General features: G+C 40.6%; 1 protein-coding gene across 14 annotated transcripts in view; it reads left to right on the top strand.

The window, feature by feature from the left end:
* Positions 1-27,318, top strand: part of DGKD (diacylglycerol kinase delta) — a 77,006-nt gene that overhangs the window by 35,248 nt on the left and 14,440 nt on the right. For 6 of the 14 annotated variants that reach the window (XM_083505563.1, XM_083505571.1, XM_083505569.1 and 3 more), the window contains 16 exons: positions 4,580-4,684; positions 6,087-6,219; positions 7,248-7,354; positions 7,730-7,855; positions 13,159-13,261; positions 14,900-15,062; positions 16,820-16,928; positions 18,146-18,285; positions 19,127-19,214; positions 19,654-19,748; positions 19,841-19,940; positions 20,068-20,341; positions 22,446-22,607; positions 23,680-23,808; positions 25,629-25,725; positions 26,832-26,942. In XM_083505563.1, coding sequence (XP_083361689.1) covers positions 4,580-4,684; positions 6,087-6,219; positions 7,248-7,354; positions 7,730-7,855; positions 13,159-13,261; positions 14,900-15,062; positions 16,820-16,928; positions 18,146-18,285; positions 19,127-19,214; positions 19,654-19,748; positions 19,841-19,940; positions 20,068-20,341; positions 22,446-22,607; positions 23,680-23,808; positions 25,629-25,725; positions 26,832-26,942 — 2,042 coding nt within the window. The remainder of the gene's footprint in view (positions 1-4,579; positions 4,685-6,086; positions 6,220-7,247; positions 7,355-7,729; positions 7,856-13,158; positions 13,262-14,899; positions 15,063-16,819; positions 16,929-18,145; positions 18,286-19,126; positions 19,215-19,653; positions 19,749-19,840; positions 19,941-20,067; positions 20,342-22,445; positions 22,608-23,679; positions 23,809-25,628; positions 25,726-26,831; positions 26,943-27,318) is intronic. The other 8 variants (XM_083505572.1, XM_083505570.1, XM_083505575.1 and 5 more) reach the window with 3 other exon arrangements.

Below are 27,318 nucleotides of genomic sequence, written 5' to 3'. Positions count from 1 at the left end.
GATCAATATTGTGGTTGGAAAAGTGAGATACAATTATTATTGTTGTTGTTGTTGTTGTTGTTATTTAATTCAGATATGGGAGCATGAAGAGCCTACATACATATCATGTTGAGCTTAGTGGCAGTGGTGGTAGCAATAGCTGGGCAGGTCAGTAGTAGTTTTATGCAAGCTGCCTTGTCTGTGATTGGAGTTGTGGGCTTGTCTTCCTTATCTGTGATTGGTGATGCCAGGGTGAGCGGTGAGTGGAGAGTGAGCTATTTCTGGACATTTTAGTAATGAAGAGAACTGCGGCAGCTTGGCAACTAGACAGTGGCAAAGAAAACAGTGAGTAAGCTCTCTTCATCAGTGTGTTGTGTGTGCATGTGTGTTGCTCACGCAGTGCTGCAGCAGTGGCTCGTGAGTGGGAGAGGTGACAGTGTGTCATCCCACCAATTTTACTGCACTCACCAGGACAGGGTTGGAATTTTAATTGTACTTGGAAATTATGATAATTTATATTATAATAGGCTTGATTATTTTGATGCTTTTTTTGATAGTTTCAGCTAGTTTTGGATTGTGTTTATTCTGCAGAATGTTTGTGTCTCTATGTTTCCTGTGTCTGTGATGTCTGCTGAAAATAGGAGTGGGAATAGTGATAAAGGGCACTTATGTTTATGTTTTAGTTTTCTATAATAGATTCACATGCTGAGGTTGAGAGTCATCTCAGCCATAGAGTTCCATATCTGTAAAGCAGGAAAATATTTCCTAAAATTTGTTTTTTGTCCTGAATTCTGTGATGATATGCATTGGCTATATGCATATAGCCATCATATAGATCAGTCAGTACAACATGAGACTCTTAATTTCAGGGTTGTGGGTTTGAGCCCCACATTGGGCAAAGATTCCTGCATTGTAGGGGGTTGGACTAGATCAGGGGTCCTCAAACTACGGTCCGCGGGCCAGATCCGGCCCACCAGGGTCCTGAACCCAGCCCGCCCGGCAAGTGCAGAACCCACCACTGTCTAATGGGTCTTGGCCCAAAACTTTAGTGGCACAGGAACATGGTGTGCGGCGCCAGGGAACACGCGGGTCCAGAGGGCTGGGGAAGGCGAGGACCCATCGGCCGGGAGAGAGGCTGCTCTAGCTTGACGAGGTATGGAGGAGCCCCAGGAGCGGCGAGGCTGTTGTGGACTGAGCCCCGAAGTTTTCTCTCACTCCACGCTCCTTTCTCCACTTGGCACTTCCCGCCCTCCCCGCTTTGCTTCCTGGCAGTTTCAACCGAAAAGCCTCTCCTCTTGCTTCCCTTTCTTTCCCCGGTTTCCTTTTCTTCGTCTTTCTTGTGCAAAGGCAGTTTCTTACTCAACTATTCCCTCAACAGTCATTTGGTTTTGAGCGCCACATTTTGCTTTTCATTCTCCCATTTCCCGTCATCAGTATACGCTTCTACCCACCAAGCCCGCTTCCCTCGCTTCCCAGAATTACTATTTTTTTTAAAGCTGTTTTTCACACAATGTCCAAACTCAATGGGGTTTTCCCCCCTTTTGTTTGTTCCGCTTGCAAGCGCTGGGTCCCTGGACCCTCAAACTGAGGATGTAAATTCTCTTTAAGGACTTTTGGTCACGTGAGACTTTAAAGGGCTTTGGTCTGGGCCACCTATGTATGTTGTTCATCTTTAAATGTCTCTCAGCTCCATGTGCAATGCCTTTAAAGTACCACACATTTGAAGCACATACTACTCCTCTTAGAAGCCATGACCAGGTTTTAAAATGGGCTTCCCCTTGTTTAATGTGCATCATCACTATTAGTCATTATTGCTGTTAAATTGTTTTTGTAGCTCTGTATTTTGTTCATATTTTTTCAAACTATAGTCTGGCCCCCAGCAGTGTCTGAGGGACAGTGAACTGGCCCCCTGTTTAAAAAGTTTGAGGACCCCTGGACTAGATAATCCCTGTGGCCCCTTCAAATCCTACAATTCTATGATTCTGTATTTCTATATGTTCTGTATGCATTATCCTGCTTTCTGATTGTGCAGGTCTGATGTTCTTATGTGGATGGCATTTTGTGGCCAGAGTTACTCTTCTCCAGGCTGTGGTTTAGCATATTTCCATTTCCCCTTGTCTTCATTCTATTCAGTTTTCAATGTAATGTTACTGCAGCAGGCTCACAATATGCACTAGTAACCCTTTGTATGGGAGTTGTTTGCTTATGTTGGTAGAGGTATTCTCCTTTCCTTGCATTTATTACCCTACTCCTTCAAATGATTTATCTTATCTTTACCCCATTAACAGCTCTAAAAGAAACAGTAGCTGCTTTAATTCAGTTTGTGAAAAGTGTTAGTCTGCCTTTCGTAGCCATGGTAACATTCAACATACTTGGCTAAAATGATGTTGCTAATCCCATAATGCCCTATCATAGATGCTGAGAATTCCATGCAAACCCAACACATTTTTAATAAGAAACATGTCCATAATACTAAATATTTTTTGCATGATATTATAAACAGTTTTTATTTTGTTAAGTTATAAATAAGAGTGCTGACTTAAAATGCTGCTGGGGAAAAAATAAATGGCGAGAGGGGTGGCTGCTGCCATGGATTAAGCTCTTGGCTTTGATTTAACATTTATCTCTCAGTGTTAGTGATCTGCACCTATGAAATGATAGTCTTACTTGTTACTTGTTTGCCTATGACCAAGTTTTGTGTGGCTTTCCTAATCTGTATTAACAGAGATGTGGATTTGGTTTGCTGCATTGTGATCAGGTAACTTTGATTGGCATTTTGTGGATCCTGGTTCATGTGGCAAAAATAAAGGAAAAAGTCCACAAACCGGAAGTCTGCTCACTTCTGGTTTGAGGGGTACAGTGCATACTCCTCCAGCCACTAGGTCACACGATTCTGTTTAGGTTCTTTTGGGTTTTGTACCTAATGTGCTTTATAAAACTAAACTCAAGTCAGCTAATATGGGGACTGTTACATTTTTGTGTTTCCCTACCCTATAAAGGACCAGTATATCTCACTGGAGGAAGAATAGGCTAGTAGTAGATCACTTACTTTGCCTGCAGACTTAATACCATATCCTCAATACATTTTTTTTCTTTTTTAAAATGTATTTTTGTATATGGTTTCCCTGCGATATGAAGCCTCCTGTAGTATCAATAATAGTTGGTGTTAATTAATTGTATTGTTTTAGTGTTCCTGATAATTCAGTTACTCTGTTAATTTTGCTGTTTTTAGTTAGGTCTACACAATTACAGTTTCCCCTCTTTGATTGTTTGTTAGTTTAAATCTGTTTTAGCTGAAAGTGTAATAGGCACCTCTACTTCAGCTAATTACAAGCCTCCAATTGTCTTCGGAATGGCTGGGAAAGCTTTGGGCACTTGGGGGAGGAATGGGACAAAAGACACAGGACAGCTGGGAATGTTGTGAGTACATATTAGACAAAAGGCATCCTCTCCAACTAATTCTCCAACTAGCCATGCTTCCTTAGGCCACACTGGACAATTTGTCCCACATAACAGCAGGGACTTTTAATTGCATAGCATCGCAGACCTATAAATTTAGGCATTTGGTACAACAGCAGTCATACCCAAGAGCTAGAAAGCTTCAGCTTTCAGTGTATATAAAACTGCCGTTTAGAACTTGTCATTTTCATATTGGGTAGAAAAGACATTTAATTTTGTAAAATATTGAAATAAACTTCTGAGCAGGGTATGAATGCTACCAACAATAAAGTGTGTAGAGAAAGTTCACAAGAACTCTCTCATTGGCTTTTTGAAGGATTTGTTTGCAGTTAGGAGTCTGGACATTTTGCACAATCTCTAATCTAACCAGAGCCTTGTTTTAATGCTTTCCCATTCATTATATGAGAACAAAAAACCCATAGTGGCATTACTGATGGGTAGATTTTAGAACAAATCAAAATAAATCTGTTGTTAGAGCTCTTAATATCACTTGGCTCAATATCCTAGGTTGACTGTGTGTATGCAGCTTAACTATGAAATAAAGATGTCCAACTTGCATTGTCTTAGATTAAGAAACATCAGGAGAATAATGTGCCTATGGCAAGTTCTTCAGTCGTTCAACTACCCCAGAGTAGCTTTTCCCAACCTTGATTCCCCAGGTGTTTCTGGACTACAACTCCCACCATCCTTAGCCTGCAGAGTTGGTAGTCAGGGTTTATAGTAGTTGTAATCCAACAACATCTGGGGAACCAAGGTTGGGGAAATCTGTGCTAGAGTTAAGAACTTTAATAATGTTTCAAAGTTAGGACATCTGGAAGACTTGAATAGACTCCTTCAGTGCTCATAATTTCCATAAACCACATAGCATCAAAGCACAGAGAACCATTTTTAAAGTGTTTTGGAAGATGTGGTCTCTGGCACAAGATTTTTTATTTTGGTCACCTGGAAAGGCCCTAGGTTTTATTTCCCTTTTGTTGCTCAGTTGCAAAGCTTGGTTCTCTACCTTCTCCTGCATCTGTTGAAATAGTCTCCTGTCTCCAGAAACCTTTAAGTCAGAATGAAACAGTCATTATTTGCTATCCTCCTCTTCTGTTAGTATCTCAGGGAGTTAAGAGTACCAGACTATTCTCTTACCTTACAGGTCATTACTCCATGTCGGAAACTCATCTTGTGTGCAGATAATAGAAAAGAAATGGAGGACTGGATTGCAGCACTGAAGACTGTACAGAATCGTGAACATTTTGAGGTAATGAAATAGGTTAGGTATAGATGTGTATCTGCCCTTTATTTTTAAATGCAGTGACAGCCTCACCCCCAACGCATACACTGTTTACTGTTCATATGTGCTGCTTGTTTCAGCAGTTATAATTAAATATTCTCTGAAGTCAGTGGTCATCAGAACATGTATATAAACTGTCTGAATTTAAAGTGATTGCTCACTTTAGTCATTCAGGCCTTGTCATCATGAGTAATCCAAGATCAGGAAAGAAAGTTGCACTTTCCCATAAGTGAGTACTACGTGGAGTGATGTCTTCAATTTTGCAAGAGTACAAACAGTAAAGTAGGTGGACTGTGATTAGTACAGTTATGATAAAGAGTTGGAACTTCAAAAGTACTATTTTTATTTTGGAAACCACCACTTCTAAGGTACAGATGTGATTTTGTAATGGCTGCTGTTTTTTTGGAGTGTCCTCGGTGGAAAAAAATATAGATTGATAAATAAAAATCAAAAACATTCATAAAAAATTAAATTTACATAAATTAAAAAACAGTAAACACATACAAAAAACTCCAAGCAGATAAATGCCATGAGAATTCAGGTCTTAAAATACTTAAGATAGTAAAAATGTTTAACCTGTATGAGAAAGAATACAGTATTTGAATATTGTGTATTGACACCATTTCTCACTATTAATATGGGCAAAACTAGGCAAGACTCCATGCATGCAGTTAGCAAATTGCAGGTGCAGAGTACCTGATCCATTTCAGAACCTTGATATGGGGGTTAGGTGCCTTTGCCCCACTCTGCAGTACATGTCAGGACTGGTGCCCTAATGCCTGCCATTTGCAAGAAAGGAGATTCCGACTAAAGATTAGGAAGAACTTTCTAATGATAAGAGCTGTTCTATAGTGGACTGGACTGCTTTGGAAGGTGGTGGACTTAGCTGTCAGCTGCGATTCCTGCATCACAGGGGGTTGGACTAGATTAGCTTTTGGGTCCCTTCCAGTGCTACATTTCTATGATTCTATTATCTTTCTTTCTTGCTTGCAGCTGGCAAAATTTTGAATTACCAATCCAGACCATTTCAAGCCGATTTTACTCCATAGTTCTATGCAAAAATGCTTGGTGGGCATTTCATTTACATTTCTTACAGCCTCCAGACTACATTCCTCTCATTGTGCTTGTACTGTGTGGGATGAAGTTTACCATTTCACCCCTTGATGTACTTTTCAGATTGTTGCTTATTTCCCCACCCCCACATACAGCAGGGCATTCTTGTTCCTCTGTTCTTCCGTGGTTACAATGCTCCACAGATTATACAGGTGTAGATTCTGCCTCAGAAATATATAGTTTGCACAATTTAATATCTCTATCAATGTCCCATTGGGATGTCATCTTCATTTGTTTACCATAAATTCATTTTCAGTCTACACAGTACAGTATGGACCATTTCTCAGGGATGCATAACTGGTACGCCTGTTCGCATGCTCGGCCAACATACTGCAATGTGTGTCGGGAGGCACTATCTGGAGTCACGTCCCACGGACTCTCCTGCGAAGGTAAAATCCTTTCATTATTTTGTGCTTGGAACATAAAGCTGTTAGGCTTCCAAGAAGGCATTGGTCAGACTCGCACCCCATTGGTTGGTCACCATTCCAAGACGGGAATAACCGTATGATCCTGAAATGTTCCCTGCCAGACTTTGACATCTTGCAAATGAAATAGGCCTTGATCTAAAAATCCTGCTTATGCAATGACTGAGAAAAATTATACCAAAACAGGATTAGCTACAGTACAAAATAAAACTGGTTAGGTTTGATTCTACGTTTATTGTACTTCATAACTTTTGTTAAATTATAGGAGCTAAGAATCTTATGAATGAGAAAGATAACTTCTTCTTTTTTTTAAATTATCTGAACTTTGTTAGCATATATAAAAGATTCCAGGAGGGTTCAGTACAATAAAATCAGTAATAAAAAACCCTGCATCTAACATTTAAGTTAATGTTATATAACATTCACAAATCTTCATTCCGTGTTGCAGAAACCTGGCTACTAAAGATATCTGTGGTTGGGCTTTGTGGTCAGCAACCTCTCTCAGGTTGGGTGTTGTAATCTGTTTTTAAATAAACGTAGATCCTTAGAGGGTATTACATGATATAAGGGGAGAGAAATACATCTAAGGTCCACAATTAAATTCAAGAATCTTTTAGAAATATGACATTAATTATTTTTTCTCTGCAGGTAATTCATCAACATAACTATTCCCTACTGGATTGTTTTAGAATATTTTTCAGAAAATACGTCTGATTCAAATAAAATTATCTGTAGTTTGATAATGTGATGTTTCCTGAGGATAATTAATTCCTAATTAGAACAGGTTTAAGATTTCCTGTACATGCCTTGTTTAGATTAGACTGGTTAGTGATGCTAAAAGCAGAAGAAAAGAAATGGGTTTTGTAACACTGGGTTTCGTGTAGATTTAAATGGAGTGTTCGCTCAGCTCACCTCATATCTACTCTTCTCTTTCTTTCTTTCTTTCTTTCTTTCTTTCTTTCTTCCTTTCCCTCTCCTCCTGGCTTTTCTAGTCTGCAAATTTAAAGCCCACAAGAGGTGTGCTGTCCGGGCAACTAATAACTGCAAATGGACAACACTAGCATCTATTGGGAAGGATATCATTGAGGATGAAGACGGGGTATGTATGAGGCCATTTCTCATGTGGGGAAGGTTAACAGGCATATAGAAGGCATTTCACTTACACCTCTGCTTCTGCTAAGATTTTCTAGATTCTCTAGAGACTTCAGAGAGGAGCATGTATACTTACTTTTAAAGTATGGGGGTGTTATTGGGTTGTTGTTTTTATTTTGATTATATATTTTGTGGTTTTATATTTTGATTTTGTTCTGTGAGCTGCCCTGAGACCTCCAGGTATAGGGCGGTATACAAATTCAATAAATATTAATAATAATAAAGCAATGGGAAGGGTGAGTGTTGCTCGGTATTTCAAAGAGGGCATAGAGTCTAGTAACGGCCCTATAATGAAAGTGATTTATTTTCTGCTTGTTTGCAGATTTCAATGCCACACCAGTGGCTTGAAGGAAACCTGCCTGTGAGTGCCAAATGCACAGTGTGTGATAAAACATGTGGCAGTGTACTGCGCTTGCAAGACTGGCGCTGTCTCTGGTGCAAAGCAATGGTCAGTTAATGTTGCAACGCTGTTCAATTTTACTCCCCTTTTCTGCACTGTGCCTGTGTATTCTGATAATGCTACTATGTAAGGAGAAAGTTTCAGCGGCATCCCACTGTATTTATTTATTTGCTAATTAGATTTCAACTAAAATAAGCCAGCTGTTAGATATTTTTAAAAGATTTTATGCTGCTTTTGCCAATTACCAGTCTTTTACATAGTCGTGGATAAGCATAGCAAAATGTGTAGCCATCTATAGGCTCTTTATCCACTGATTCTAAGATGGGTAGAAATGTCAGTGATCTCTCATGATGTTACCACAGCAGCCTAAAGAAATTTCACTATGTTGAATAAACAGAATTAGATTAATAGAGATTGCTTGCTTACTGGTCCTTTGCCAGAAAATAAAGGTCACATCTGAAAGCAATAATAAATGTATTACAGATCTTTCTGATGCAGAATGTAGAGTCCTAAATATATGCTCTTCTTGTATCCTGGGAATCGCTTATTAACAAGCCGTATATTATTTTGGCAAGGCCTGCCTTTCCTTGACAGTCAAGCAGAATAGCACTGAATTATTTTGGATACGTAACTGATTCTTAAGTGTAAATCCTAAGGATAATGAATTTCTTGGCATTCTACATGCACATGAGTGTGTGTGGAAAATGTATTTGAAATGTAAGCAAATAGCCAGAAAGGCGTAAGATATGCAGATAAACCATTTGGCCTCTGATGTTTTATAGTTGTTCACAGAATTATTTAAGGAAAATGATATGCAATTAACTGCAAAACTTTTGAAAAAACCTTTTGCCTTTGTGAAAGATCAGTTGTTTTTCTGTGCCTGTTGTTTTAGGTACTGCTCTCATTATTTATTCTTGTCGACAGTAGAATTTCTTGTTTACGCCTACATTTTCATCAGTGTTTCCAGTTTAACAAACCTACTCTTTACCAATCTCTGGAACCATAAGTCAGTATTCTTAGGATACTTTCAGAATCAAGTGTCCCAAGTATTGTAAGAAGGGAACTGATTTTATATTCCTTTGAGCTGGATAGACTAAGGGTTGATATAACGATTTCATCCTGCGTTATGCACACAGGTTTGTAAATGCACGCAAACAAAACACTACAGGGCTAAAGCCTGTTTGTCGAGAATCCAGCTCGACATCAGTAAGAAAATCAGTAAGAAATCAGTCTCACACCAAGATGACTTGAAGAAGAAGCTTTGGCTACAGCCGTAACGTTTATTGTGTGCAGTAAGAAATAAATCATCCTCCCTCCTCCAGCACTGCGCTTGCTCTGCCTGGTACTCAAAAGTAACCAAATCAAAGGAATGTAACCTTGCTTTTGCCCACAGACAAAGAGAGTGTTATGCTACGTGAGCCAATCATTAGTCTAGCATGAGGTGTTCACATGCTCATCATGCTCTTAGCAATATCTCGTGCTGTAAAATCACTCTGCAATAATAAGAACTCTGCTCATGCTCTTATGTACAAGCAATCATTTTCCCACATGCCCTCTTTTCTTGTTTATATTATAAGAGGAAAAGAGGGACCATTAATCAGAATCGCAATCCCATTACCTAAGCATTTATATTTTGCAACATAAATTCCCCTTGTAATCCCTGTGGTGGGCCGTGGTCGAAACCACCATGCAGTACATTGGGAATTAAAGAAAGCAAGCATTGAATACATAATAAAACCAACAATACATGCAATTACAATCAATAATAAATTTCTTAACCATAATCCATTAAGTAACCAAGAAAATAACCAATCCCATGGATCAAAACCTTCAGGTGGATTCAAAGGATTATGGGCTATCATTTGTTCCATATAATCAATAGTAGCAGAGATATTGGTTGATTGATCAGTTATATACATACAACAATGAGAATGAATTAAGGCATAAATTCCAACTTTAGAGGCAAGGATTACATTTAAAGCATAAAAAGTTTATAAAGCAACTTCTCTCATTTCTGACTTTTTTTGTTTGTTTGTTTGTTAATTATTTTTAAAACAAAGATGATAGAATTAAAAAACAAAGCTTCGGTCCAATTTGCCACAGAATAACCATAAATCAAATTGAAGCAAATATGTAGATTTACTGCTCTTTCTCATCCAGTTGAACCAAACATAAAAATCTATACACGCAGCCTGTTGGTCATAAGTCATGTAGGTTATGACATTATTAACTGAGACTTTCGGCCTATCACTCATAGTGGTAACATTAAAAAAAACAAGAAGATCCATTAACATACTCATAGGTCCAATTACAATATGGATAATGACCTAAAAATATACTGCTATTATGATTAAAACGAAAACAATAAGACACTATTTCTGCAAGCAACAAAACACAGGTGATAAACTTATACGATTGTCCTTCATATTATTGCTAATCTTAAATGAAGCATTTACTGGAAAGCTAGAATACAACCACCAAAAAAGGCTCAAAGCTTCGAGAAGCTTTTAAAAATCATTTTTCTCAGCAGCTAAAAGCACTAGCCAAGCAAATTCTGCTTGCTGTAACTAAAAAGATTGCAACAAGGTCGAGAACAGAGCCCATTGTATTCGCGGGCCTTGCTAAAGAACCATATTGCAACTTTCTTTCTGTCCGGGAACCATGCCAAAGCACAAGAATGAAACAACTGGAACACACTAAAATCCCTTCACCCCCTCCCTTGCCAAGAGTCCACAATAGTTCCAAGACAGCCCTCTGTACATGCTCAGGGGAACACATCATAGGGCAGGACTCCTGAGGGAGGAGAAAAAAAGAAGAGATCTGGGGGGTAAAATCCAAGTGATGTCAATAAGGATGAGAATGGTAAATTAGTACAATGGCCACTTCCAAGCAACCTGTGTGATATTTCGTGGCTCGATTATTGGCATGTAAAAACCACAATCCAGAAGAAGTCACACAACCATTTCTGCAGATACAGGAGCCCATTTGCTGTAAATAAGTCTGATGTATTGCTCCTTGTACTGCTGAGTCAAAAGTCCAAGCCCAATGAAGCGTGATGACACAGATGGGATGGTCGCTATTGGGAGGCAGCAAAACTGTAATGATGTTTGGTGGTTGAAGTGGCTTCCCAGGGAAAAGGGGGGCCAATGCAGTAGTGATGAAGATGGCCTTTCAGCGTGCCAGGAAACACTGGAACAGCTGTGGAAGAGCCTCTTCCATTGCAGAGGTGGTTGTGATCTTGTCCGCTGGATTCTTGTGTCCCTTAAGGGCAGAAAATAGTGGAGACAGAGTGGAGGTGGGCAGGTCCAAATAACTCTTTATCCAATTCAACTGTCCAAGAATTTGTTGTAAATCCACCAGTTTAAAATGATCAGGGAACTGTAGTTGAGGCGTAACTGCAGATGCTGTCAGCTGGTGTCCCAGGCACGTAATGGGTAAGGTCCGCTGGATTTTTTCCTTAGCCATTGTCAATCCAACAGGTTTTATCCTTAGCAGGATTTTGGGACACGGTGGAGGACCAGGCTGTGGCTAAAAGATGAGCTTTGTGCATCTCAGTGCCCACTGACTGGCAGGCTTTAAGCATATCAGCAATGGCTATATTTGATGTTGCCATTAGAAGGCGCAGCACTTGCTTACAGTCCTCATGTGCATGATCAAATGCAAGCTGGCGTACAATCAGTTCTTGTGCTGCCAGGTCCTGAACTTGCCGCTTGAAGGTATTATACAAGCGATCAACAAATTGTCCATAGGGCTTTGCAGGGCCCTGTCTGATGCTTCCACATCGGCCATCACGCTCATTCCTGTCATCAGGGACAGAGGCCAGAGCCTCTTGGGCTGAGGCTGTGGTGGCTGCCCAATACATAGGATCAAGGGCCAACTGTTGGGCAATGGTAAGAAAATTGCCTCCTCCCGTCAGCCCATCGAGAACATCGGTTTGGGTCAGCATGACGGGGGCTGAGAGAGTTGGACTGTCTGAATCAAAGGCAAGCAACGGAGGAGCAGCAGGAGGAGTCTCTTGGAGGGCAGTGGAAATGGGGGGTGTGGAATGCGAAGAATGCAGGGGAGGGAGGACAGGAGCCGGAGAAAAAATGTCTGCCTGTTTAGGAGGCTGATAAGACGGTGCTTCTGAAGGCAGCATGAGGATTGGGAGGGGGGGCAAAGGAGCTGAAGCAGCGGCCAGGAGGAGATTTGTAGGAGTTAAGCTTGAGATAGCCTTATAAACCTTACAGCAGGCATGCAAAACGTTGACATCAATCTGAGGATGGTTTTGGAAAAATTGTCCTATTTTTTCCCAGTCTTTTAAATGCCAATTCCCCTCCTGAGGAAAAAACCAGGGGCAATGGGTATCCAATGCTTCTATAAGAGACACGATATCAGCATCTGAGACAAGAAGGCTGTTGCTGGCCAAAAGAGATTTAAGGTCTTCAAAAAACTTTTTCTGTGGTGGAGAGAGAGACTGCCCCATAATGGCAAAAGAAAGGGGGGGTTGGGAGCACTCACCAGGGATCCACTAGGTGGATGAACGACGCGTCTGCAGCCCTTGCCGGGCGAGATGAGTGCTGATAAGTCCTTAACGTAATCCAGAATCACATACACGGGGTACCAAGGGAGCACTCACCGGGATCCATAGCGGATGAAAGACGTGTGGTGAGCGCTGAACGATGAGAAACAACGTGGAGTCCAAAGGCAGTCACACGGGGCACCAATTGTCGAGAATCCAGCTCGACATCAGTAAGAAAATCAGTAAGAAATCAGTCTCACACCAAGATGACTTGAAGAAGAAGCTTTGGCTACAGCCGTAACGTTTATTGTGTGCAGTAAGAAATAAATCATCCTCCCTCCTCCAGCACTGCGCTTGCTCTGCCTGGTACTCAAAAGTAACCAAATCAAAGGAATGTAACCTTGCTTTTGCCCACAGACAAAGAGAGTGTTATGCTACGTGAGCCAATCATTAGTCTAGCATGAGGTGTTCACATGCTCATCATGCTCTTAGCAATATCTCGTGCTGTAAAATCACTCTGCAATAATAAGAACTCTGCTCATGCTCTTATGTACAAGCAATCATTTTCCCACACCTGTTCAGATGTAATGGCCCTGCTTTGGGAACTCCCACCCTGCTCCTTTCCTTGTGGGCTTCCTTACGCAGGTTTTGTGTTGTGTCCCAACTGGAAACTGTGGTTTAATTTTGGACTTGTAACCACTGTGTTTCACAGATCATGGACTGGACTCCCAAGATTAAGCTAGTTTGTGATTTCAGTGTATATTTCTTTTCCTTTCCATTCCTGTGAATTTCTTCTTCATTAAAACACCTGAATAGAAGCAAAACTTTAGCTAATATATTTTCCTCCCAGGTACATACCTCATGCAGAGACTTGTTACCAACCAAATGCCCGCTTGGCCTTTGCAAAGTTTCTGTCATCCCTCCTACAGCTCTCAACAGCATTGATTCGGATGGTAGGTATCAGCTAATGCTTTTCAGTGTTTGTTTCACACTTTGCAAATCAAGCAAATAGCTCAGAAAACCAACGTTGGCATAACGCAGTTATTCTCATTATAGCGCCTAATACTCATTATGTGCACCATAATCTTTTTCTCTTTCCTTCTTCCTTGTTTCGTTCCTTATCTTCTTTCTTACATTCACAAAGACGGGAGACCTAGACTGCAAATTTGTAGAGCTCAAATTTAGTATAGGTGTTGTCACACTAAGATATTGGAACAACTGTTAGGTACCGTATTTTTCACCCCATAGGACGCACCAGCCCATAGGACGCACCTAGTTTTTTTGGGGGGAAATAAAGGGGGGAAAATTATTTTCCCCCCAGGTGCGCTGCGCTAATTCCGAAGCTTGGGGTGTGCTGAGCTCAGCGCGCCCCAAGCTTCTGGGTGCCGGCAAGGTCTCCGCTAGCCGCGGGAGAGCCGCGCGGCTCTCCCACGGCTAGCGGAGCACTGTGCTAATCCCGAAGCTTGAGGCGTGCGGAGCTCAGCACACCCCAAGCTTCGGAATTAGCGCGGTGCACCTGGGGGGAAAACAATTTTTTCCCCTTTATTTCCCCCCCCAAAAAAAGCTTGGGAGAGGCCGCGCGGCTCTCCTGCGGCTAGTGGAGCGCTGCGCTAATCCCGAAGCTTGGGGCGTGCGGAGCTCAGCGGCCCCAAGCTTCTGGGTGCCGGCAAGGTCTCCGCTAGCCGCGGGAGACCCGGGTGACTTTGCACGGCTCTCCTACGGCTAGCGGAGCGCTGCGCTAATCCCGAAGCTTGGGGCGTGCGGAGCTCAGCGCGCCCCAAGCTTCTGGGTGCCGGCAAGGTCTCCGCTAGCCCTGGGAGAGCCACGCTGCTCTCCCACGGCTAGCGGAGCGCTGCGCTAATCCCGAAGCTTGGGGCGTGCGGAGCTCAGCGTGCCCCAAACTTCTGGGTGCAGGCAAGCTCTCCGCTAGCCCTGGGAGAGCTGGGTCTCCCACGGCTAGCGGATAGCTTCCTGAAGCCTGGAGAGCGAGAGAGGTCGGTGTGTACCGACCCCCCTCGCTCTCCAGGCTCCAGCGAAAGCCTGCATTCGCCCCATAGGACGCACACACATTTCCCCTTCATTTTTGGAGGGGAAAAAGTGCGTCCTATAGGGCAAAAAATACGGTACTTGTAAAAGTGCAAGATCCGCAGATCAAAGCAGTCAAATAACCACATTAGGGCAATGCAATCCATGGCCACTAACCGTTAAAGACTTTATATGCCATTAGTAAATCCTTGAACTTGGCCCAGTAACAAAGCAGCAGCCTGTGCAGATCTTTGAGCAGGAATGTCATATGCTGAGAGAATCTCAATCCTATCAGCCATCATGCAACAACATTCTGTACTAAAGGCAACCTAGTGCAGCCACTGTGCTAATAATGAACCCATTCTCCAAATCTTAAAAGACAGAATTAAAATGTCACCACTGGAATATTTCAATTTTTAAAAAAGGGGAAAAAACAGTTAGTATATTGAAACAGCCGTATAGTTCCATGTAATATTCTGGTTAAAGATCACTTAAAGACCTGCAGACTGTTAGCCACCCTGTGGTAATAGAGCTCAATTATTCTTAATTTTTGCTTTTCACTTCAGGGTTCTGGAAAGCCACTTGTCCCCCTTCTTGCACAAGCCCTTTGCTGGTCTTTGTTAACTCAAAAAGTGGAGACAACCAGGGAGTAAAGTTCCTACGAAGATTCAAACAACTGCTGAATCCTGCACAGGTCTTTGATCTTATGAATGGAGGACCTCACCTCGGGTAAGAGATGCTCTCTTGATGTACAGATGCCTGCAAATACTTAGAGTGGCCCCAGGCATGAGGGACAGAGCATGAGCTTATATAATGTGGCAATATTGGAGAAAAAGAATGTGTATACAGTGAAACCTTGGTTGTCAAACGTAATCTGTTCTGGACGACCGTTTGACTTCCAAAACGTTTGACAACTGAGGCGCGGCTTTCAATTGGTTGCAAGAGCTTCTTGCACTCAAGTGGAAGTCACGTGGGATGTTTGGTTTCTGAAAAACATTTGAAAACCGGAGCATTTTCTTCCGGGTTTTCGGCATTCGGGAGCCGAAATGTTTGAAAACGGAGCCATTCGAGAACTGAGGCTTGACTGTATTACTTGAGGAGGAGGGGATCAGAGAGAATCCTAATGCTCACAGGGTGAGTGCTCTCTATAATGTGGGTATAGAATATAACCTCTAATGTATCCATCTGTGATCGGTGGCAATATTCTCAAATTCTGGGGTGTAGGTATCTGTTGTATACCCACATTGATTAACATTCATGTATCTATGCTTTGTTGCTGCTTTCAACAAAAGTTAGGCTGCTGTTCTCAGTAAGTTTATGATATATGAGGATTTGATTTCATTTTATAAGTAGATTTGGAAGCTACTATATCTAGGGACGTCTTCTCTACTTAGGATTGTTGTGTACCTTGCATGAAAGTCTTGATGCCTGAGTGTTGTATGATAGGTCTGCAACTTAAGTTGGGGTTACATTCTGGGGGTCTTGCCTAACTTCAAAATGTAAGACAGATCTGTTCCACCAGGCCTTTGGCCAGGGCACAGCCTGACTCCCTCCTTTGGCAATCTTCGCGGAGCTCTGGCCCAATGGTTGCCATTGGTTTGATTTGAATTAATTTTATAATGAATGATTTTAGAGTGTTGTGTTGTACTGCTGTATTGTTTTATTGTTGTTAGCCACCCTGAGCCCGGCTTCGGCTGGGGAGGGTGGGATATAAATAAATTTTTTTATTATTATTATTATTATTATTATTATTATTATTATTATTATTATTATTATTATTATTATTTTATTATAATGTCAGAGCCCACTGGATTCAATGGTGGGTGGGATTGCCAAGGTCATTTTTCTTGGAACTCCACCCCCTTTTAAATGTTTAAATCTTTCTTTCTTTCTTTCTTTTTTGGCCATGCATATACAGCTGAATGTGCACAAGTTAAATGCACACAAGTTGCAGACTTACCATAATTTATGCTTCTCTGTGTCTTTGAATAAGAACGCATTTAAAGTTTAGAAAGCAGCCTTATTAGGTCAGACTATTTGTCCATCTAATCCACTATTGCCTGCTTTAACTGGTGATGCCAGGTGAGTGAGCCTAGAGACCTCTTGATGTAAACACATGCTCAACCACTTAGCTATGGTCTCAAAATATATGTGTTCATTCTGTTACATTTACTGCAGGGATACGGTACCCCTTATGAAGCCCCATAGAACCTTTCATTTATTTCTTGAATTGCAAACCACTCTCTGTGGTTCTTGTTCTGGGAAGAAAGTATCTGCTTAAAAAAACCCAAATACTCTAGTACCCAAACTTATGTCTTTGTGTTGCATAGATGGCTAACTGGTACTCTGCTGTTACTTTGCCCCTGCAAATACAGATTCTGATTAATTTGAAGTCTTTATTACTCCTGTTGAATAGATTTTAGTTGTTAAACTCTCTCGTATTTTAATAATACATTACAGCAGATACACCTTTTCTTCCTGTGCAGTTTACGTTTATTCCAGAAATTCGACACCTTCCGAATTCTGGTATGTGGTGGGGATGGAAGCGTTGGATGGGTTCTCTCTGAAATTGACAGCCTTAGTCTCCATAAACAGGTAATTTCTCTAAGTTGCCATTCTACATGTGTATTGGCTAAATGACAAAAGAGAGCAAGGAGGAACTTATGAAATACAATTTTGCGTAGAATAATGAAATATCTAAGACTGAAAGTTTGCATGACAAACGTGGGATTCCCAACTCGGTGTTTACTGAATGTGAGTAAGGTTCATTTGCAAGAGAGCAGCAGTAGGTGTTGCCCCCACCTAGTGTTTATCACAATATCTTCCCCCAGCCAAATATATTTCCGGTCTCAGGAAGTCTTAAATGGTATAGTCTTTTATGTATTTGTTTGCTTAGGGCTGGTTCACAAGGCCCTGTTTAAGTCCAGCATAGCAACTGTTCCGCATAGCAACTCATTCATGTGTAGATGTTCACCATGCGTAACTTTCAGCTTTCACTATGCCGCTGCAGTCTTCCAACCCTTTATTCCAATTCAGAGTTTCATGGCACAAACCATGTAGAGTAGCCTCTGTGCAGGCAGTTTTGAAGTTATCGTTGGGCTGATACTTGGATCATATAAATCATGCCTAGTTCTTGAAATAGCTATTTGCTTGGAATGGAAGTATTGCCTTTATGATAACAAATAATTCTTGTTTCAAAATGGCAATAGCACCACTTTGTGGTTAACTGAAATAGTGATCTTTAACAAAGCCTTCAACTATTGTTCAATGTCAAGGATGTAATTGAACTCTGTTTCTCACACTTTAACTTTTTAGAAACAGATTTCTTATCAGCTATTTTTGACTGTTGCCAGCCCTACATTGCATCCTTCTTGTTGTTATTGTTGTAAACTCCAGCAGTGGGTCTCCATATTTTTTTTTAAAGACCTGTAGATGTTGAAAGGCAAGATTTGAAGAAAAAGTAGATTTTAAATAATTGCTTTGAATAGGAATAAGCCACCATTCCTTGTAATGGAAAGCTGGGGAAATATATATATATATATTTTAATGGGTAGGAATTCTTAAATAAGGATCTGGGGTGTGGCGACTCCAATCTGCAAAAAATAAAACAACAAAATAATTTGAAAATGGTGAAACAATATGGGTGAAATATTAACAACATAGTTTCTTTTTAACTGGACTCTTTACTGTGTAATTTTCTCACATCGTCTTTACTGTAAGAAATCAACTAGAAAACATTCAGTGGTCAGAGTTGGTGTGGGCAGTGAATCCCTTTGGGCTAGTCTTATTTTTATTCTCCCCTTCCTATGTAGTGCCAGTTGGGAGTGTTGCCCTTGGGCACAGGCAATGATCTTGCCCGTGTGCTAGGCTGGGGATCTGCTTGTGATGATGACACTCAACTTCCTCAGATACTGGAAAAGCTGGAAAGGGCCAGTACCAAAATGCTTGACAGGTAGGTGCTGTTCTATGATTCTGCTCCTGTTCCCTAACACAGTGATAGTCAGAATCACCAAATGTGCACATGGAAGTCCCTTGCACTTCTGGAGCTTTAGTGCTAGATATGGCCCAAAGTCTGAAGTTTTTGTCAGTGGGTCTGTTTTACTCTGCCCTGAGTCTGTTTAATGGGTTGTGGGTGTCTAACGAGTTGTGTGCTAAAGCAGTGGAAAAGAGGAAGGCATCTCTGAAAGATTTTTATATGGCATTCTTTTAACAGCAGCTGTTTTCTGTATCAGTCAATATAGTAATAACTATGCTGAATAGTTCCTCCTATGTATCCCAGGATTCGCTAATTTTAGGAGAAGTTGCTTTTACAGGAACATTGCTCTCCTTCCTTCCCAATAGTTTAAAAGTATTTTTGTGAGTTTGAAGAGATGAGATTTGTCTCTGTGTGAAGGCATCCTGCTGGCCCTGCCTCATTGCACATGTTGCACCTGAACAAAAAAAAAAAGGTCAAAAGGATCAATTTCCTTTGTTCATTTTTAATACAGAGATGTAAGAAGGGAAAGTGTTTTCCTTCTAGAATCATCTGCCTTAAGCATCCACTTCCTGTTGCTTCTTCATAAACAACGTGTGCCCTTTTAAGGTGTGCCTTCAGATACACACGTTGTGTGTATCTGAAGAAGTGTGCATGCACACGAAAGCTCATACCAAGAACTAACTTAGTTGGTCTTTAAGGTGCTACTGGAAGGAATTTTTTTTATTTTGACTATGGCAGACCAACACGGCTACCTATCTACTGCCCTTTTAAGGGTATCTAATTTGTATTAAATGCTGTGATGTCTCTTTTTCAATAGGTGGAGCATTATGGTGTATGAAACAAAACTTCCTCGACAAGCATCTGCTTCTACAGTCACTGAAGATTTCAGTGAAGATTCTGAGGTAGTTGTATACATTGGGGGGACCATGAAAATGAACTAAGAAAAGTTAATGATAGCAGAGCAAAACACCTATGAGATAGATACATGGGGAAATAGCTCTAAGGGGAGGCATGGCTTCTATACTCAGATATGTAGAAAGGACTCAGAGAGACTAAAAACTAAAGCATTCTCCAGATTAAAAAATATTTTTAATTGTTTTCATAGCTCAAACAAATGTTAAGTTTTACTGCAATCATTTCCCTTGTCTGATGCCACAGTGAAGTGAATACCAAGTTGCTTGACTTTTTTTGTATGTTTTGTGAGTGCTCACTGTAGAGTAAACTGAAATCATGGCTACACCTTTATGGGGAGCCAAGAATACAGCATGTACTGCTCCATGTTGACCCTGTAATGTGCAAGTCCAGATGAGGTGATAACAATTATCCATTTCTGACTATGACAAGGTGCAGCAGATTCTCTTCTATGAAGATTCTGTGGCTGCTCATTTATCCAAAATCTTGACATCCGACCAACACTCAGTGGTCATTTCATCAGCCAAGTAAGTACTCCAGAGAAAGGTGGTATAAAGAAGTCTGCTATATTATGCGTGTTGGGGAAATAATTATTGCTTATCTGTTCTATTTCACTTAGGGTGCTCTGCGAGACTGTGAAGGATTTTGTGGCTCGAGTAGGGAAAGCCTACGAGAAAGCACCAGAAAGCTCTGAGGAGTCAGAAGTCATGGCCAGAAAGGTATTTGGGGGGAAAGGAAATTCAAATCTCTCCCTCCCTCTCTCTCCAACACACACACACACACACACACACACACACACACACACTTTATACAATTTCTATAAAACTTTATGCTTTCTACTTGCAGTGCTCTGTTTTGAAAGAGAAGCTTGACTCCCTTCTGAAAACACTGAATGAAGAATCTCAAGCTTTGTCATCTTTGCTAAACCCGCCTCCTACCATAGCAGAAGAGACAGAAGAGGGCGATGGTTCAGGCAGCGCTTGTGATTCTTCTAGTGAGCGTTCAGTAGGCTCCTCTTGCACTGCCCGTCCTCAGATATTTCGTCCACGTGAGCAATTGATGTTGAGAGCCAACAGTCTGAAAAAAGCTATTCGTCAGATTATAGAGCATGCAGAAAAAGGTAAGGACTAGAAAATCCTGAGTGCGCCTCAAGTGCTATATGAAAGGAAATATGCTACTGTATTATCAAGACATACAAGAATTGAGATTCAACTACTGCATTTTTAAATAGGCTGTATAATTCCTTCAAAAGTCAGAAATGAATTCTGTAGACTATGTATGGTTTTCACCATGAAGCTGCCATTTTTTCTGATGTCAGAAGTAAGAAAAACACTTATCCGATCACCCTTTTCAAACATGTTAACTGACTGACCATGTTCACCTGTCATGCTAAGTCATAAACAAGCAGCATGGTAGTGCATGCAGCTGAATGACTCCCATTTCACTCTGTTCAAATTGGGAGTAACAAACCAATAGTTTATTGTAACATGTGAATCAGTGCTTATGGTTTTTCCTTTCTTTCAGTTGTGCATACATACATGCATAATTTTATTTGTATGCTGGCTTTCTGTAGCTAAAACCATGCTCTGTGGTTTTTTGGGGTCTATTTTATTTTACTCTATTCTACATATTTGGAGTATGTGTTTTATGTGCTTCCTATTTTGTTCCCTTTTGTTTTGTGATGGTCACTGACCTTAACAATAAATATTTGAAAACTAAGGAACTGTATTTCTAAGCTTGGCTTAGGACCAGGTTCACATGACTTTTTCTGTCATCACACAGAGGTTAAATAAGCAGAATAAATCCTTTTGTTCCTTTAGTGTCCTTTATTTGTTTTCCACTTTTTAGTATCATTTGTTTGGTTACCAAATGCTTCTTGCAAATAAAGGCAGGTCTTCTGGAAATGGCTTTGGTCACATGAGAAATATATCCTTGGAAGTTGCACCTTTTTCCATATTGGTAGAACCATTTTAATTTTGATTAGAAAGGCTCCTATCTCCTGCAAGTGTTCCTTATCTTCATTCTTGAACATAGATGCAGTTTGTGGGCAGGAACTACAGTGCGAAATGTGCAAGTCAGCTGAATTACTCTAAAGTAATATTTTATAATGGTACAGTGGAACCTCAGTTGTCAAATGCTTCAGAAGCCAAACACTGACTACCCGGAAGTGAATGCTTCCGTTTTCGAACGGACCTCGGAAGTTGAACGGCTTCAGAGGCGCATTTCTCCATTTTTAAAAAGGAAATTGCTGACTGGCAATTGTGCCTCGGTTGTCAAATGTTTCAGAAGTCGAATGGTCTTATGGAACGGATTGTGTTCAACAACCGAAGTTCCACTGTAGTTACAGTGGTAATTTGACTTCTGTTATTTATAAACAATACTGAAGTTACATTGTGACATTGAAGTTGAGTGGATCATGATGCACTTTCATCAGAACATGGGTTACAGATGTATGTATGAATGCTTTGCTGTGTAAATTTTATATCCAAATTGGTTATCTATGTTGAGAAAAGATATGTGAATAGGAAGAATTTTAATACTTGTTCATGGGTCTTTCCTAAAGAAGCTATGTTTATAACTGCTCTCTACAAATATACCTTGACAGCTCCACTTAGCATTTTATGGTGTGCCTAGACTGTCAGCAATTCTCCAGTGTTGTCCCTGACAGTTAGTAGATTGTAATCCAAGTGCTTTACTGAAACATGGTATGTTCTGAACAGTCTAAAGTTCTTTTGGTTCTTTTTGTTGTTGTTTTTTATAACAGGTGTTGCAAAAATAAGATGAGCAGTGGCCTGTGTGTTTTACAGTGGTGCCTCGCAAGATGAAAAGAATCTGTTCTGTGATTCTCTTCGTCTAGCGGTTTTTTCGTCTTGCGAAGCAAGCCCATTGAAGGATTAGCGGCTTTTAGCGGCTTATCTGCTGATCGGATCAGCTGATAAGCGGCTTAGCGGCTTAGAAAAGGGGGGGAAGGAAAAAAACCCAGCAGGAACTCGCAAGACATTGTCGTCTTGCGAAGCAAGCCCATAGGAAATTCGTTTTGCGAAGCACCTCCAAAACGGAAAACTCTTTCGTCTAGCGAGTTTTCCATCTTGCGAGGCATTCGTCTTGCGGGGCACCACTGTAATAGTGTTGCTGTCTTCCAGTTACCCAGTTCCCTCCCTCAGTGCAGTGTGATATAAGTACCAAGCAAGTCTGTCTGACTCTGTTACTGCTTTACTGTTTAGCTGTCGATGAACAGAACGCTCAAACCCAAGAACAGGAGAGCTTCCTCTTGGGTCTCTCTACCGCTGAAGAGGGAAAGGACTTAAGGAATGAAAATAAAATCTCCTTACAGTCTTCACACACTGGCAACTATGGATTTCCAAAAGGGAGGAGCCATCGGAAAGGTAAAAACCTAGTTAACCTTTGTTGAAGGCAGCATCTTTATATGTGTCTTTCTGGCGTCGCCTTGGAATTTGTAATATTTCCATAGCCCTGGGTCTGAGATCTTGTTCCAAGTGTTACACCATCCCTTATCAGTTGGATAGTGAGATAAGCAAATAATGACATACAGCTTTAAATTCTCAGTTTTTATGCTGTTTTAGCAATAGATCATCTCAGCCTAGAGTTCCTGAACCACCTTGTAGTTGTTATTATGACCTTAGGGATAGGGCTAGGAGCTAAGCTATTAGGATCCAGAATTTGCAGTACATAGTTTAGTAGCAGCTGTTAATAAGCTCAGCTGTGTTTCTCCCCGAAATACTATTGACTCACTTTATTCTGAATAACCATAAATAATTTTAAAATGCATTGGTCAGTAGGGCAAAGGAAGCTACAGAAGTTAGAAAAAGCTTCTTTTCAAAAGCATCAAAATTTCACAAAGTCTGTGATATTCTAAATATTTATAACAAACTTAAGTAATTAATAGTTCTTTCATAAGTCCCTTTGTTTCATTAAAAGCATAACTTAGTATAGTTTCCAAAAGAACCCATTATTTAGTTTTTAAAAGAAGCTTGTCCTCAATTCCATATACTTACAGATCTCCTTGGACTTTCAGATATTTTAATTATGACAACGATCTCTTTGATTGAATATACAGTATTTTAATATTGGCTTCAACATCATGATGGGTCTTTCTTGGAACACTTTCAGTGTTGGCTAGAATATGTTAGAAAATAACAGAAGGGCACAGGAAATCATGGCAGAGAGAACTGCATAGTATTTGTTAGTTTAAGTTTCTTTTATATTTTGAACTGGGAGCACTTCAGAACATCTTTATTCCAGCTAAGGCTTGTTCTTTGGCTACAATATAAAAACCTTTAAAGAATCTGCCCAGATTAAGAGTACCTAGCTGAAAATGTTGGTTTTCATAGCACAATTTGTAACTAACAAACAGTATGGCCCACTACACCTAAGTTTTCTCTGTTCATCGTTTCATAGCATTCTAATGGTACCTGTGATTTTTGTTGTATTTTGTAGTTATCAAGTCTCCTTGTGAAAGATTAATAAGTAAAGGAACTTTATCAGTGGGAAGCTCTGCCTCTCTTCCTCCCCAGGCAGGAAATCGGGATAATCTGCCAATGCTGAATGCAAAGATCATCTACCCCAGTGAGTGCAACAACACTCTTCCCGTCTAGCTAAACCAGAGATGACCTCTTCTGCCACTGAGGACATAACATGGTTTTTCTGTAATCCATTACTGATAAATCAGCTTCTTCTACCACCCCAGAAAGGCAGGGAACACAGCCAACTTTTGGGTCCTAGACTAGGTTAGCCGACTCTGCTCCCAGTTTGTTCCCTGCCTTGCCCAGTACAACACCTCTCTCTATTATTATTTTATTTATATTTTCATTATGTATTAAATGTATATACCGCCCTTCGTCCAAGAATCACAGGGCAGTTTACAGTATAAAAACACAAAAATACATAATGTGATAACAAGCAAACAGTTATCCCCCCTTTTGTTTAAAAGACCATAGATCGTTTTATTATCCAGAGGCCTGGGAATGTTTTCACCTGGTGCCTAAAGATATGTAATGAAGGCACCAGGTGAGCCTCCCTGGGGACAGCATTCCACAAATGGGGAGCCACTGCAGAAAAGGCCTGTTCTTGTGTTTCCACCTTCCAGACCTCTTGCGGCGGGGGCACACAAATAAGTTCCTTTATATTTTTTCCTTTTGTCTCAAACTTAACCCCTGCTCCTATTATATCTGTCTTCTCTGTTAGCTTGAGATATTTTTTCTGTATTGTCTCCCTTTATCTACCACTAGAAAAGGGGCATGTATGGTAAAGCTAAAGCCCATCTGTGAGAACAAGTATGGAATTAGGGTATACTGCTTAAAACTTACAAATTTTCAAAATCTTACTCCTAAGATGAACTGATCATCACCAGGAAAGCTAATTGTTGTTCAGAGAAAAAAAAGTAAACAAGGTTTTGAACAAGAGCTATGCTATACGAACAATGAGGTCTGTTATTCAGTATTTAGAGGCACATGTCAATAACTGCAGGATAGAAGCAATATTTACAAGCTCTGCTTTATAGTGGCCCATTTTACTTACATCTCTGTTTTGGGACCACATTCGTGCACTTCCATATAAATTCTGAGGATTTTCCTTATAGGAGTTGGGAAGCTGAGTGGGTTCCACTTCAGAACAAAATTTTGAGCATATTTTTCCTAGCTTTCTAACCAAACTAGACATAAGTTTAAATTTGTGTTTGCATTTAATGTGCATTTAAAAATGTGGATGGCTACTGAAGAGGGAAGGTGGCTGATAAATGTGGGTTGCAGCATACAAGGATTTTAGGTCATTCGGGGGTTAACCCTTTCGTCCCTTCTGTGGTCTTGAAGAAAATTTTTCATTTGAAGTTGCTATATGTATTGGAAGGAAATCTACCATTGGCACCAGCGGAGGATTTGCCCCCCATTGCAGCATGAAAATTATTTTTGTTGGGACCACAGTTGGAGAAGAAAGGGTTAAACTCCCCCTTCTCCATGTACTGCCCAATAATTATCAGCTGCTGCCAATCTAAATTTTCTAAAAATATGCATGTTAAATATAAAAAACATACGTATTTAATATCACATCTAGGTTGATATCATTAAATCAAAATATATGGTAGAGAAAGTTCTGTTTTTTCTCAGGCACACATAAATTGTTCATAGGAATTAGAAAACTTCTTTGCTTGAATCTGCTTCTGTGTAGGATTTAAGGACTAAGGCTGGAGTTACTCATAGGTCTAAATTCCTGTTTTTTCCTCATTGTTCAGCAACACTGAAAGTGTGAGATAATGTTTCATGCTCCAGAAGTGACATCCTGTTGATTTTGGAGGTAAAATAGATCCTGTTTTGCCAATTGAAAATATGCTGTGTCCTGTGTGCTTCATAAACTCCTTGCAGCTTCCTGTAAGTTTTGTATTCTGTTGACAGATATCCGTGCTGGGGCATCTGGTTCTCTACCTGGAGGTTCTGTCATCAGCCGGTTGTTGATCAATGCAGACCCGTTTAACTCTGAGCCAGAAAATCTGTGAGTATTCAAATAAGAGTGAAGGGAATTGAATTCCCTTTGCCACTGTATTACTGAGGAATAAATCATTTTAACAGCAAGTGGAACATTTTTCTTACAGTGTAGACAAGGCAAGACAGTCTCTACGAAGCTTGTCTAGTATTTTGATTTTGCAGAAAGTGGTAACACTGAAAGCAGTCCTGTTTTTTAAAAGAGATGACTTCACTTACTAACATGCTTATCTGAATTCTAGTAACGTCTCCCTCCATCATGATGGCTGGTCTCATATTAAACATTACGTGTGGGTTCGGTTCCAGTCCCCGACAAGCATACACAAAACTGCCTATAATAGGGGGCACCCTGGAGAGTCCTTGTGGCTCATGAGGAGACCCACCCCAGAGACTCTTCGGTCTCCAAGGTGGGTCTCCTCACAAGCTGGAGGGACAGCAGGGCTTTGTGGAGCTGCTCAGCCTCACCGCCTAGCAGCTGATGTGAGGGATAGCACAGCAACAGTTGCCACTTCCCTGCATGTCAGTTGAGGAAGCCCTGTTGCCCCTCTGGCTTGTGCGGAGACCCTCCCCAGAGCCCAAAGAGGGCACCTTCTTCACAAATAGAAGACACAAAATAGAGCGCATGTATATGAGGAGTTGCCTGTAATATGTTTCAGTGTTTTTTAAGTGACAGAAATTTCTAGTTGGGATGAGAAAGCTAGCTATGTTCTTCTGGCTGAGAGGTTTCTAAAACTTTTCCTAGAATCATAGACCCTGAGGATCATCTAGTTCCCCGCCTGCAGTGTAGGAATATGCAGCTGTCCCATACGGGGATCAAACCTGCAACCTTGGTATTATCAGCACCACACTCTAACCAACTGAGCTATCCAGTTATTTTTGTACCCAAGAAGGAAATGGAAAGGAATTTTATTTTGCTTCTCTTTGTTTTAGGTTCTTGAGTCATTTGTTATTGAAATAGGAGACATAATCCAGAGGCCCCCTCTGACAGGCTTTATTCCTAGTGCACAGGTGGACAGCTCATTCATATACAGTGGCCATATTGGGCACAGGGGCATATGGAGAATGCTGAAATATCCCACCACTTTACATCAAAGGTGTCTCTCTTGCTCTTTATAGTGATTGTTACGTAGAGAAATGTGTGATGAATAACTATTTTGGAATCGGACTGGATGCAAAGATCTCTTTGGACTTCAACAACAAGCGTGACGAGCATCCAGAAAAGTGCAGGTAATCAATCATTTGTGGAGCTGTTTTATACATTTTAAAAATCTGTATCCTGTTGTGTCAACTACAGTTATAAATCTCCTTCACATTTCATCAAGCTACTTGACTGTGTCAATGCACCATTCAATGGTAGCATTTAACTAAAAAGAAATTTCAGCATACTGGGTAATTTGTTTCTTCATCTTCTTCATAACAAGCAGGCTTTGATAGGAATTGGATGCAGCACTTCTTTTATTTCACAACTGCTTTGGCAGATGTGCTTATAAGGCCACTTTTACTTCTAAAGAACTTCAAACCATAGGCTGAGTGCTTTGATGATTTATGTTCCTAGGTCCAACAATTTTTTCCCCAAAGTTATTTCTTTCCAGAGAAACCAATT

Source organism: Podarcis liolepis (assembly GCF_965112155.1).
Source record: "Podarcis liolepis genome assembly, chromosome: 5".
Taxonomy (NCBI): domain Eukaryota; kingdom Metazoa; phylum Chordata; class Lepidosauria; order Squamata; family Lacertidae; genus Podarcis; species Podarcis liolepis.
The sequence above is the reverse complement of the archived record's forward strand: the minus strand, read 5'-3'. Positions and strand labels throughout refer to the sequence as shown.